The 13,399-nt window shown below is 38.7% G+C and overlaps 1 protein-coding gene across 1 annotated transcript in view; it reads right to left on the reverse strand.

Moving 5' to 3' along the window:
• TFB1M (transcription factor B1, mitochondrial) overlaps positions 1–11,166 on the reverse strand; it is a 65,292-nt gene extending 54,126 nt beyond the window's left edge. Inside the window, exons 1-2 of the mRNA XM_025925491.2 lie at positions 10,928–11,166; positions 7,770–7,921 (exon numbers count right to left, since the gene is read on the reverse strand). Coding sequence (XP_025781276.1) covers positions 7,770–7,921; positions 10,928–11,060 — 285 coding nt within the window. The 5' untranslated portion in view covers positions 11,061–11,166. The remainder of the gene's footprint in view (positions 1–7,769; positions 7,922–10,927) is intronic.
• Between the last annotated feature and the right edge of the window lie 2,233 nt (positions 11,167–13,399).

Raw genomic sequence — 13,399 nt, forward strand, 5'->3', positions numbered from 1 at the left:
ACAGAAGTCTACTGTATTGAAACCTCTTTAATAATAGCATTGACTGTTAGAACAAAAATAACATTGTACTGTGAAGTTTACAGCATGGAGAAGCAAAACACAGGAGGCCAACAGTACAAAGGCCTGACAGGGAGAAACACATTATTCTAAGATTTGTATGCTACACATGAAGTGGTATTTTATTACTTGAAGGTGAACTGGGATATGTTAAAGATGTATACTATATACCTCAATAAACTACTAAAAATAACAAAGAGTTATAGATAAAAATTGCAGTAGGCCCAATACTGGCCCCACAAAATGCCCACATCCTAAGCCCTGTGACTATGTTACTTTATATGGTAAAAGGACTTTGCAGATGTGATTACAGATCTCAGAATGGGGATATTATCCTAGATCATCTGGGTGGACCCCAAATAATCAATCACAAAAGACTTTAAAAGAGTGAGTCAGAAGGATCAAAGTCAATGATAGATGTGGAAGTGAGAGGTCCATGAACTAATGAATGCAGATGGCCTCCAGAAGCTGGAAAAGGCAAAAAAACAATTCTTCCCTGAAGCCTCCAGAAAAGGAACACGGCCCTACTGACCTCCATTTCAGACTTCTTATCCCCAGAACTGTAACAGAATAAGTGTGTGTCATTTTAAGCTGTTGTGTTTGTGGGAATTTGTTACAGCAACAATAGAAAACTAGTACACAAACAGATGTGGTCAGATTGGTGAGAAAAAAAGCAAGACCCAATTATATACTGTCGATAAGAAATCGACTTTAAATATGAAGACATACAGGAAAGGATGAAACTGACATTAATCAAAAGAAAGCTGGCATGGTTATGTTATTATCAAAGTAGATTTTAGAGGAAAGAATATCACCAAAGATCATGATGATCATTTCATGATAAAGGAGCCAATTTGTCATGAAGACCTAACAATCCTAAATGTTTATGCACCTAAATAACAGTGTTTCAAAATAGATGAGAGCAAAACTGAGAGAAATGCAAGGACAGACCAACAAATCTGCACTTCAGAGATTTCAATACCCCTCTCTTAACAACAGAACAAGTAGGAAATCACTAAGAATACAAAAGGCTTGAATAACTCCAACTTGACCTTACTGAAATTTCCATAGCATCCAATAGAAGAATGTATATCCTTTACAGCAGAAGGCATATTCTGCATAAGGAACATTTACCAAGATAGATCATGTGTTACACCATTAAACAAGTATAAATTAATTTAAAATGATTTTAAGTCATGCAAAGTAAGTTTTCTTATCACAATGGAATTAAGTTAAAAATCAGTAACAGAAAGAGATCTGAAAAACAAGCTAAATGATACACTTCTAAATACTCTAAGAAGTCAAATTAAGAAATTAAAAGGGAAACTGGAATTGAAGGTTTATCTGGAAATTCTCAACTTCTTTTAGAAATCTTTCTTTAGGTATAAAATCTCTAAAAAAAATTTTTTAAGTATATCAGTATTTTGAATAAATGAAAATGAAAACACAACACCTTAAAATTTGTAGGATTCTACTCAGGTTGTATTGAGAGGAAAATTATAGCACTTAACACCTATAAGAAAATTAGAAAGCCTTCAAAGAGAAAACCTCAGCTTCCACCTTAAAAAAATATAGAAAGAACAAATTAAACCTCAAGTAAACAGAAGGAAGAACATAAAGATTTCAGAGCAGAAATCAGTGAAATAGAAAACAGAACACAAGACAGAAAAATCAATATCAAAAGCTTTTTTGTTGTTGTTGTTTTTTCAGAAGATCAATAAAGTTGACCAATATGTAGGGAGACAAAATACCAATATCCGGAATGAGAGAGACTTTATCACCACAGATTCAATGGATGGTTGGCTTACCATTAGGAAAAAAAAAAAAAAAAAAAGATCAATATAATTCACTATATTAACAAACAAAAAACAAAAAAAGCCATATGATTATCTCAATAAACTCAGAAAAAGTATTTTTGCCAATACATTATTTAAAATATATATATATTAAAAAAACAAACAAACACCACAACCTCTCAGGTCGCTAGAACAGAAAGGACCTTCCTCAGGCTGACAAAGGAGATCTAGGAAAACCCTACAACTGACATCATACTTACTGGTGGAAGTCTGAATGCTTTCCCTCAGATCAGGAATGGGCAAGGATGTTTAACTGTACTGGAGATTCTAGCCAAGACAAAAAGAAACAGAAGCAAACAGACTGAAGTGGAGGAGGTAAAATGGTTTTTATTATAGATGAAACGATAATACATGCAGAAAATCCTAAGAAATCTACAAAATAGCCACTAATAAGTGAGCACAGCAAGGCTGCAGGATACAAAGTCCACTCCCAAAACAAATGATATTTCTACATAGTAGCAACAAACAAATGGAAATTGAAATTAAAAACCAATACCAAGTATAATAGCATCAAAAAACAGGACATAGTTAGGGATAAATTTGACAAAAGATGTGTAAGACTTGAATACGTAGAACTGTAAAATACTGCTGACAGAAATTAAAGAAAATCTAAATAAATGGGGAAATATACCATGTTTAAAGATTAGAAGCCTAGATCATTAAAATGCCAGTTCTCCTAAAAGTGATCTAGAGTTTTAATCAGGCTTAAAACAAAACAAAACAAAACAAAAAAGAGGGAATTTATGATTTAATGTTAAAACTATATGGAAATGCAAAGAACGTAGAATAGCAACAACAATTTTGGAAAAGGCAAGGTTGGAAGACTCAAATTACCTGCTCTCGGGTCTTACAATAGAACTACAGTAATCAATACAGGTTGGTATCAATGAAAAGAGAGATCTAGAACAAGAGAAAAGAGCTGGAAGTCCAGGAACAGACCAGTGTACATAAGACCAGCTGAGTTTCGACAATATTAACAAGCCAATTCAGTAAGAAAAAGATACAATTTTCAACAAACGATGCAAAAAAAATGAACTTCTACTCCCACCTCACACCACATACAAAAGGTAACCCAAAATGTGTCATAAGCCTATGTGCAAAATCTAAAACTTTAAAACATCTAAAAGAAAACATGGAAATTCTTAGTTCTTGTTTTGGCCATTATCTTTAACCTAAGATGCAAAAAGCATCAAATTCAAAAGGAAAAACAACTGATAAACTTTATTAAAACTAAATTTTACTCTTTGAAAGACACTGTTAAATGTCTAAGAAAATGAAAAGGTAAGTCACAGCTGAGGAGAAAGCATTACAAAACACGTAGCTGACAAAGAACTTGTATCTAAACTATATAAAGACCTCTTACAATGCAATAATATGAAGACAAAACAAAAAATGCTCAAAATATTTGCACGATTCCCCAAAAAGATATACAGATGGCAAATAAACACACGAAAATATGCCCAAAATTACTGATTAGGAAAATGCAAATAAAAGCTACGTTAAGACACTGTAAGATACTGTTACACACTCGCTTGGATGGTTACAATTAAAAAGACTGACCACACCAAGTGTGAGAAGCATGTGAAGCCACGGGAACTCTCACGCACCGCTGGTGGGAATGATACATGGTACAGCCGCTTTGTAAAACAGTTTGGTACAGTTTGGTAGTTTCACAAGAAGTTCAACATACACCTGCCATGAGGCTCAGACATCCCACCTCTAGCTCTTTACTCAAGAGAAATCAAAGTATGTACTCACACAAAGACTTGCATGTCAATGCTGACGATTGCTTTATACGTAATTGCCAAAAAATAAAAACAACTCCAAGTCCACCAACTGGTGAATGGATTTATAAATTTGGTATAGCCATACAGTGGAGTACTAACTAGTCAGCAATAAAAAAAAATTAAACTATTGATAAATACTGCAACATGGATTAATCTCAAAATACTTATGCTCAGTAAAAGACATCAGACAAAAAAAAAAAAACAAAACACATACTGTATGATTTCATTTATATAACATTCTAAAAAATGGAAATTCCCTATATTGACAAAGCAGATCAGTGGTTGCCCTAAGATAGGGAAAGGGAAGAGGGAGGGCTGGATTATAAAGGAAAATGAGGAATCTTGAAGGTGATGAGTGTTCATTTTCTTGATTGTGGTAATGGTTTCATGAGATTGTGTATTTGTCAAAACTCAGTAATCTGTACACTTTTAACAACATGTGCAGTTTACTGAACATTAATAACTCAATAAAGCTGTAAAACAAAGTATTTAGTGCAGTAAACCCTCCATATTGTTATTAATATACAAAATCCTTAAAACAAAAAATGAAGAACCCCGATTATTTACTTCAAGAACATGTTATCTGTGACGTTATCTCTAATTCAGAAATGGGGGAAGATTTCAAGTTCTTTGAGGTATTAAAAAAATCTCACTCCCCTCCAAAGCAGAGACAATCGGCTCAGCCACAGAAATGTAACAATAAATAACTAAAAAATAATAAAGACCTCACCCCCCCCACCCCAAATGCACAATCACAAGAGAATGCTACAATATTAAGAGAAAGAAACCCTGAATGTCCAATGCTGGTTCAAGGAGGTGCGACAAAGCTCCAACATTCCCACAGCACTAGGGATTTATTTTCCAGTGATCCAAAGGAATAACCTTCCTCCTCTCTTTCCAGATTAGCAGTCTCATGATCAATCTTTAATTAATAGAAATGCCCAAGGCACAGGGATAATAATTGAATTGATTACTTATATTGAAAAATATATTGCATGGCTAACTAAGTATGAGGCATTCATTTAATCCTCATTACTATCCTACAAGCAAACTGAGGCCCTTGAACCAGACATAGTTACCTGCCCAAAGTCATACACCCAGTAAATGGTAGAGCCTGAAGTCAAACCCAGACAATCTGATGCTGCAGTCTGTGTTCTTTAAACACAAAGCTATATTATAGTGCTTTCACATATCAGACATGTTTTTTTACCTTACAACATGCTGACGGTGAAACCTGTATGTTAGTACTGTGTTAGTAACTGTGTTAGTAACATACTACTGTATTTAGTAAGATCCTAAGATGCCTCACGATATTATAAGAATTGGATCAAGACACAAATGACATACTTTCAGCTAGAAGACATTTTATAAATTATTACAATTTCTTTAAAAAGTAATTCTATTAGCTCAGAAACCACTAAAATGGAATCCTTTAAATAGATCACACCTTCTGCCTTTATTCATTTTCATGATTAATTTAGTACCTCTAAATGAAAGTGGTTTTACATATTAAAACCTTCTTTACAGGAAAAAGAAATCTATGTGATATTTTAGTACCCAACATTTCCTAAGGCAAATTCTTTTCCTGCATATAAGACACTAAGAATTAATTTTGCTTCTTCTACAGAAACATGTAAGAAGACAAATACACGTTTCTTGCAGAGTAATTTACCTTGAAACAAATCTTTGTATTCAGAAAAAAAGGTCACAAAACTTTTTAAATAACCAACGCCACACAATTATTCATTCTCGCGATTAAATGATCTCACCGTCGTGAGATGAGCCCTGGGTCCGGCTCTGTGCTGACAGTGCAGCGCCTGCTTCAGATTCTCTCTGCCCCTCCCCCGTTCATGGGCACACGCACACGCGCCCTCTCTCTCAAAATAAATAAAAAATTTTAAAAATGACACATTTAGTTGGCTGATTAGATAGACACATAAAGTCGACCTTTTATTTTCCCATTTAAGATATTATTGAACACCTGCTATACTCCAGGCACTGTTGCACGTGGTAGAGATACAGCACAGAAGAGAACACACAAAAATCTCTATGCTCTTTGCAGTACATTCCAGGCGGGGGGGAGGTAGACAATAAATAAGAACATACAGAAAATGTATCCGATGATGATCAATCCAACAAGATAAATAAAACAAGGCAGGGGTTAGGAGTGCAGGGGCTGGGGCAGGCATTTGAAAAGAGAAGGGTGTAGTTGTCTTTTAAACAGCCCCTCTTCACACATCTTTTGTTGGGATCAGAGAGGACAGTATGTAAATTAAGGTGGGGATGAACAGAAATTTGATTCACCCCCTTGCCTTATGAGAAAGAATTGCACATAACAGATGGGAAGACTGAGGGTTAGGAAGTCTCTTCAAGGGCAATAAAGTCAGAAGAGTATTCTTATGTCCAGAAAGGGCTAGATGAAAAAATTTGAGGGGCGCCTGGGTGGCTACCGACTCTTCATTTTGGCTCAGGTCATGAGCTCAGTTTGTGAGTTCAAGCCCCATGTCAGGCTCCACACTGACAGCCGAGACCCTGCTTGGGATTCTCTCTCTCCCTCTCTCTGCCCCTCTCCTGCTCATGCTTTCTCTCTCCTCTCTCTCTCTCTCTCTCTCTGTCAAAATAAATAAATAAAACTTAAAAAGAAAAAAGAAAAAACCTGAAGGGAATGACATAGTGTGCTTCAGCTTCTTATTATTATCTCATGATCTCACTGAAAATAAAATATTCCCACTGTCACTTCTGAGATGCAGACAGTTCTTGAAAGAAAGTAATTCAAAGCAAAAAATCAGTATTAAATTCCATATTTGATCAAGGAATATGCACCATATGGCAATCCCAAAATAAAGTTATAAATCTAAAACCAATTCTGTCAATAGTGTAAAAATTAGATAAAACTAAATTTTATATAACTTTTTAAAGCAAAAACTAGATGTAGCCAAATAAAATCTGATAAATAAAAACTCCTTTAAAAAAAACAAAATAAACCCATTGCATGCACACAAAGCCCTAGATTTTCAAACAAATTTCCTCAAACTATTCTGGCAGAAATTAAACATTTTTCAATTGTTGCATACACAAGCATTAGGACGTACCAATTGTAAACCAATTTGTCTCTTGTATGATAGTAATAACGCAGATAACTTTATTTTTCTGTTACACTCAATAAATTGCTGCTTATCTAAGCCAAAGGCTAAGGGCTCTTCTAAACTTTTAGAATTACAGAGGAATCAAAGTTCCTTAAGCCATTAAGTGCCCCCTGTGAAGAATTCCCTTTACAATATCCCTGATACAATGGGTTCCGCTGTTTGCTACCACTTAAAAAAATATAAGTCCCACCTTATTTTAAATCCACATCTGCCTCCCTCAATTCTTACCTATTTGTAGGATTGTTTTTTTCTAGAAATCAAAATAAGCGATCTTCTTCACTGCTACCTTTCCCAGGCAGCTCTGAATCCCCTCACTCAAAGATCCTCTCCTTGGAAACACGCCCAGCTCCTTCAAATATTTCTCATATAACAGCACTTATTGTCTCATTTCATTCAAACCTCATCTTAAATCTATGTGTACAGTGGTACAACTTCACTTCTTTGCCTAAGAAATTCTTAACAAATGCCTAAGCTTGACAATTAGTCTCTCTTAAAAGAAACCTCGGTTTTCTCCATCTTTTGCTTACAGAAAAGATTTTCTGAATCTAAATGAAGTTCTCAGAAGTCATGCCAATAGCGGGGTCATTATTGGCATTAATTATTTTCCTTAGTTTTGAAGGAATGGGCCAGAACATACATGGCTATTAGATTAAAAAAACAGATCACACAAAACTAGGTTAACATTAATACATAAAGCAGGTTTATTCAAATAGTGGTCAACAGACCATGTGGGGATGCTTGTTAGAAATGCAATTCCTAGACTTCTCCAGACCACAGAATCAGAATCTCTGGAAAAGGATCTGGAGATCTGCAGTTTGAGGAGCAACCTACACAATCTTTGGATATCCTGAGGTTAAAGAATCATGGACTGAAGATTTAAATTGGGTTTTTACCTCCTAGAAAAGGCATTTTAAGTCTCTCACCTGTAATCCAGGAATAAATCGACTATCCTTTTCAACCACCAGAAGTTCAGTAACATTGGCATTGAGAATGGATCTTGTGATTCCCCCTGGCCCAGGGCCCACTTCATAAACATAAGCATTTGTCAGATCGCCAGCTTTCCTTACAATTTTATCTAGGAGAGAAAAAAAAAAAAGTTTTAATTATCTGGACAAATTTCAATGTATAGAAGTTAACAAAAAAATAATCTCCACAAATTCTTATCAACCATGACTTAACTAATCCTTTACACCATACTTATCTAGTTAGTTAACTCTTAGCCTAAACCAATAAACATGTAGTGGCCATCCAATATTCTACCACATTATAGCTGAATTGTATCAGTCCCTTAGGAAAGACGGAATTATCATGACAAAACTTCCTAACTTAAACGTCGTTAACACTGTATTTTCTATCCATTCCTCTGCCAAACCAATCAATTCCTAACAACTGACCAGCTAAACCATCTCTCTACACTTGCCAGGTACTGAATATCTGAATAAGACCAGTTTCACATTCAGAATTTCTATTGCTCCCAGTTATAAATTCAAAAGCAAAAAGTAATGAGAGTCTCCTTTTTACCTATAGACATATAGCTGGTCAACATGGCCATAGCAACAAGTTCCTAGATCATAGGATTAGCAGAAATTTACAGATTCTTGGTCACTTTTCTGGAAAAAGCTAAACTTCCACCTGGAAGTTTTTTAAACTTTGCAAATATGCAAATTGATATGGAAAAGTTAATGTTTTGAATTAATCAGCCTCTTTAAGTAAGCAGACATTAAGAAATCATGAAAAGGATTGTGGCAATCGATCATCACTTCTGGAATAACATACAATGGGCTGGTCTTACTGACGGAGATAATAAAATCCAAGTAAGTGAGGCTCCTGGGATAGTGGGAGCTTAGCCACTGAAAACAACTTAGCCAGTGAAAACACACCAGCACTTCTCTGCAGTGTTCGCTGGGATTGTATAGTACCATTTTTGTAGGCTTCAACGCAGTAATAGTCTTTCAACCATCCAAAAATAGTTTGCCTTCTGACTGGCTGGGAGGGAATTAATACACGTCCCCAACCATTTGTTTTAGGTGGTTTACAAGCTTTCTCCCACGCATCTCAACAATCCTTCCAACACATTAAGAACTACTATCCCAATTTAACTTTTCATTTGTTTCATTTGGGTAAGGTCATTTAGAAAGCAAATGGGAGAGAAGTGACTCCAGCTCAGGTGTAAATTCTAAAGCAATCCTTCCTCCATTACAGACCAATGCCCTTCAGAGGGTACAGGGATGATTATTATCCCTTTCAGAAGGAAAAGGCGTAATGAATTCAATATTCTCATTTTTTTAAAATTTTTAAAATGTTTTTTTATTTATTTTTGAGACAGAGACAGAGCATGAACGGGGGAGGGGCAGAGAGAGAGGGAGACACAGAGTAGGAAGCAGGCTCCAGGCTCCGAGCCATCAGCCCAGAGCCCGACGCGCGGCTCGAACTCACGGACCGCGAGATCGTGACCTGAGCTGAAGTCGGAGGCTTAACCGACTGAGCCACCCAGGCGCCCCTATTCTCATTTTTTTTTTTTTTTAATGGAGAACTAAGATGGTAGGCAGGTCAGGGGCTCTGCCCTCAAACTTTTCAGGCACATTCAAATACAAATGAGTATCAAAGAAGCACTGTCAGTTCACCAAGCATGTGCTCTCACCAGAGTTTCCCACCGCAGACAGGTACTTTAATCTCTTACTCTGGTTCCCAGAGAAGAGGGAATAGTTCCTAGATTCCAGAATTTATCCCCGGGGAGAACAAAGCCTCACATGAGATACTATAAATGAAGAAATTTTTTTTATATATTAAAAATATAAGATCAGGGCACCTGGGTGGGTTGGTTGGTTAAGTTTCGTACTCTTGATTTTGGCTCAGGTCATGATCTCATAGTCGTGGGATGGGGAGCACGGAGCCTGCTTGGGATTCTCTCTCTCCCTCTTCCCTGCTCATGCTCTCTCAAACATTTAAAAACATACACACAAAGATCTCTATTTTCAGCCTTGAGAATGGTGCTTTATGTCTATCATATGTGACTAACAACTGGCAATGCTGGCTCTGGTCATTTCTAGGACTAGAGAATTTTAGAAGCAGATAACCCTTTAACGCTCTGGAAGGAGGGGCCCTCCTCCAATTAACATAGGAGAACCTGAAGCTTAGTTTCTACTGGCAGAATAAAGACTCCACATCCCATTATTGTGCTTTGTAAACTCCACTTCCTTTAATTGAAAATGAACTTCTTGGGTATGATTCGTTGATCTTTTTAGCTCCTAAAGGGGGCCAAATGGAGTATCAGTATCTCAAATACTCTACTGCAACAGTGAATTAGTGGACACATTTGTTAGACAGGTTAGTCTTGCAACCTCACCTTCTAGAAGTATCACTAAGACACAGGAGCGGTGGTTAAACGCATGCATACGTTTGTCACCAGACTCTGCACTTCAAACTAGTTCATTCGATGGCACGTGAGTTTTACCTCACAGAAAGCGACTTAAAATCAGGGACGGGAACAATGTAAACCTACTAAAAAACGTAAGCCCCTTGCGGAAAGACGTTGCCTTGTTCATTCCCAAACTGCACCTCCAGCACTAGCACAAAGTCGTCTGTTTGACGTGCATTTTACTGAATATTTGCGCCCCGCGGGTTTTGCATTCAACAAGTAAGCGTTTAAGTAAGTAATCCATGAGCGACCCACTTTCCGACGTGTTCTCGAAGAACTCCCCGCACTAATTGAAATTCTAACTTCGGACTGCATGAAAATCAAACCTAGTGTTAATGCAGCAAGACTCGCATTTCCACAACCGCCTAACACGATACGCGACCCCTGCCTCCCCCAGGGTTTGCTCGGCGTCTGTACCACCTGCTTCCCCTGGCCCACGGCAAACCCCCGAACACGCCATTCCGCGAGCAAACAACGCATTCCACGCGTCTCCTGGGCGGGGCTCCGGAGTTCTTTGCACAGAGCGGTAGAAGGACCTGACCTAAGGCCCGCTGCACACTGCCTGACCCCAGATACCCGCCCGCAGGATCCGCGCGCAGACCCCCGGCCCGTGTCCCCAGGGATGCGGGGAAGACAGCCGGGGAGCACTGAGAAGACAGCCACCTGTCAGCCTCAAGTCCAGGAGAAAATTCTGGGATAGCTGCTTCACCGCTTGCAGCCTGAACAACTTAATGATTTCTCGAATCGTGGGCAACGGCGGAAGGCGGAAAGTGCTCAGCGTCCCAGAAGCAGCCATAAGGCCCCGCGAAACCACCCAAGCCACTTGGCTAGTTTTTTCACGCTGTTCTTAAATCGTCGGGGAGTGGAGAGGGAGGTGGCGGGAGTCTGGGAGCGTAAAGGCCCGCCTCCGAGCCCGCCTCCCAGCCCACCTCATTGGTCGGATGTGCCTCGCCGGAAGCGAAGAGGGCAGACAGGAAATCCGGGTGCACCCAGAGCTCCTGCTCCGCGTCTAGCTAAGCGCGGTGCAGGCTGGGTGTGCGCTGCTTTTCCCTCGGCGGGCGGGGCCTCTCCCGGGTGGGAGGTGGCCAGAGCGGCCCGCGGAGGCGGGGCGAGGCGGGGCCTGGACTGGAAAGCGCAGGCGCGGATCTGAGGATGGGCGGAGCCCCGCACACGCCGTGGTGAATTCCGGAGGGTAGACGTGCCAACTTTACCCTCTGTGGGTAATTGTGGGAAAGCCAGTGATTGGAGGCAAAGCTATTGGTGGCTAACAATTCTCTTTTATGGTGGGTGATTTTAGAACCTTAGCACTGCAGGTGCCGGATGGCAGGTTTCTAACATCTCTCAGCCTTAGTTTTTTCATCTGTGAAATGGATATATCTGCCTTAAAATTGCAAGCACTAAATGAGAAAGTTGCCCTGTGTGCAGATTCAGAACATAGTGCAATGCATGGCATACGGTAAGCCCGCAATCCATGGTGGTCGTTACTACTGTAATGATGTAGCAGATGAAGGCGACCCAGAAGGTTAAAGGTTTTGAACACAGTACAAAAGTGAGAAGGCTAGAAATAGAATCCAATTCTTCTGACCCTTCTAAACATATTCTGTCAAGGAGAAAAGCCGCCTTGTTGAGAGTTTAGGAAGTCATGTATATTGAATATCGGTTTTTGAGCCTTTCGCTAACAGTCTTACATTACTAGTCTCAGGTCAGAGAGGAGGAAACAAAAACTTAGGTGATATGAATTAATTGATATTCACAAAGCTAGAAAATTGTGGAACCCAGATCCAGTCTAAGTTTCTGGACATGTATGGTGGCGGTTCTTTCTAGTCCTCTGCCTTTGCATTGACTACCAGTTGCCACTCCTTGTTTACTTTCCCAGAGCTTTCTTATTACCCCCCCATGCTCCAAGTTTTGCAGTCTCTTGCATAACCGGAAAGGTAAGGATGAAAAGGAAGGGAAATAAACGTGACAATACTAATAATAGCTAACATTCCCTGAGGTTTTCCAAAAATACCACGCTTCACAGCTGGGTGCTTTACAACTATTATCCCATTAATTGTTACAAAAGATAAAGGCTTAGAGAGGTTCAGCGATTTTTTTTTCCTAGGCTGCATAGCTAATAAGTAGTGGAATCAGGATTTGAATCCACAAGTCTGTGTCCAGAGCCTGCTTTTTAAGCAGTGTAGTCAAGGTAGAGAGATCATTTGACTTGCCTTGAATGGTAACATCTAAGTACAGACTCAAATCTGAGTTTTGTCTTTCTGTTATAACAGAAAAAACAACAAAGCAAAGAAAGACTGAAATCTCTCTGCTAGATCAGAGAATTTTAGCTTTTCTGACCCTGGTTTTGCAAACTGCTGCATTGACCACAGTAAATCATAACATTTTTTTTTTTTAAGTTTTCAGAGAAGTAAGCTGAAAATCAAGCTAATGGAAAACCAAATAACTGGGGAGATGATATGAGTGAAATCAAATGAATGGAATTTCCATTGAAATCTCAATAGAAAACCCAAACAACTACCTTCTGTTACAGCAATATTAAAAAGAACTGTGAGATAATCTGACATACCTCCTAGCTTTAGAAAATTGGAGGTGACTCTCAAAGAGGTAAGGCAGTTTGCCCAAGGCAGCATAGAAATGTAGTTTGAAAGCCTAAACTCTTGATTCAGTGTGTTTATTTTCCACAACATACCATACTTGGGAAGACATTCGTTCACGGTTACATTAATTGTTTCATTTACTCCTCAGAGTGTTCCTATGTGAATGAAATTATTATCCTTATTTTACTGTTAAGGAGTCATTTGACTTACCCAGGATCACACAGCAAAGTGTAGAAAGAAGATTTAACTAGAGTGTTTTCTTTTCTGAGTTCTGATTTCATGGGCCACACCCCTCAAATATTAAATTATTTTTAGGTTAACTAATGTATGTTAATTTTATAATGTTATTTAAAAAAAATTTTTTTTAATGTTTATTTACTTTTGAGACAGAGACAGAGCATGAGCTGAGGAGGGGCAGAGAGAGAGGGAGACACAGAATCCGAAGCAGGCTCTGGGTGTCAGCATAGCCAAGCTGTCAGTAGAGCCCAGCGTGGGGCTCGAACTCACGGACTGTGAGATCATGACCTGAGCTGAAGTC

This window comes from Puma concolor, chromosome B2, assembly GCF_028749965.1.
Source record: "Puma concolor isolate L17-30 chromosome B2, mPumCon1.1.hap2, whole genome shotgun sequence".
NCBI lineage: Eukaryota > Metazoa > Chordata > Mammalia > Carnivora > Felidae > Puma > Puma concolor.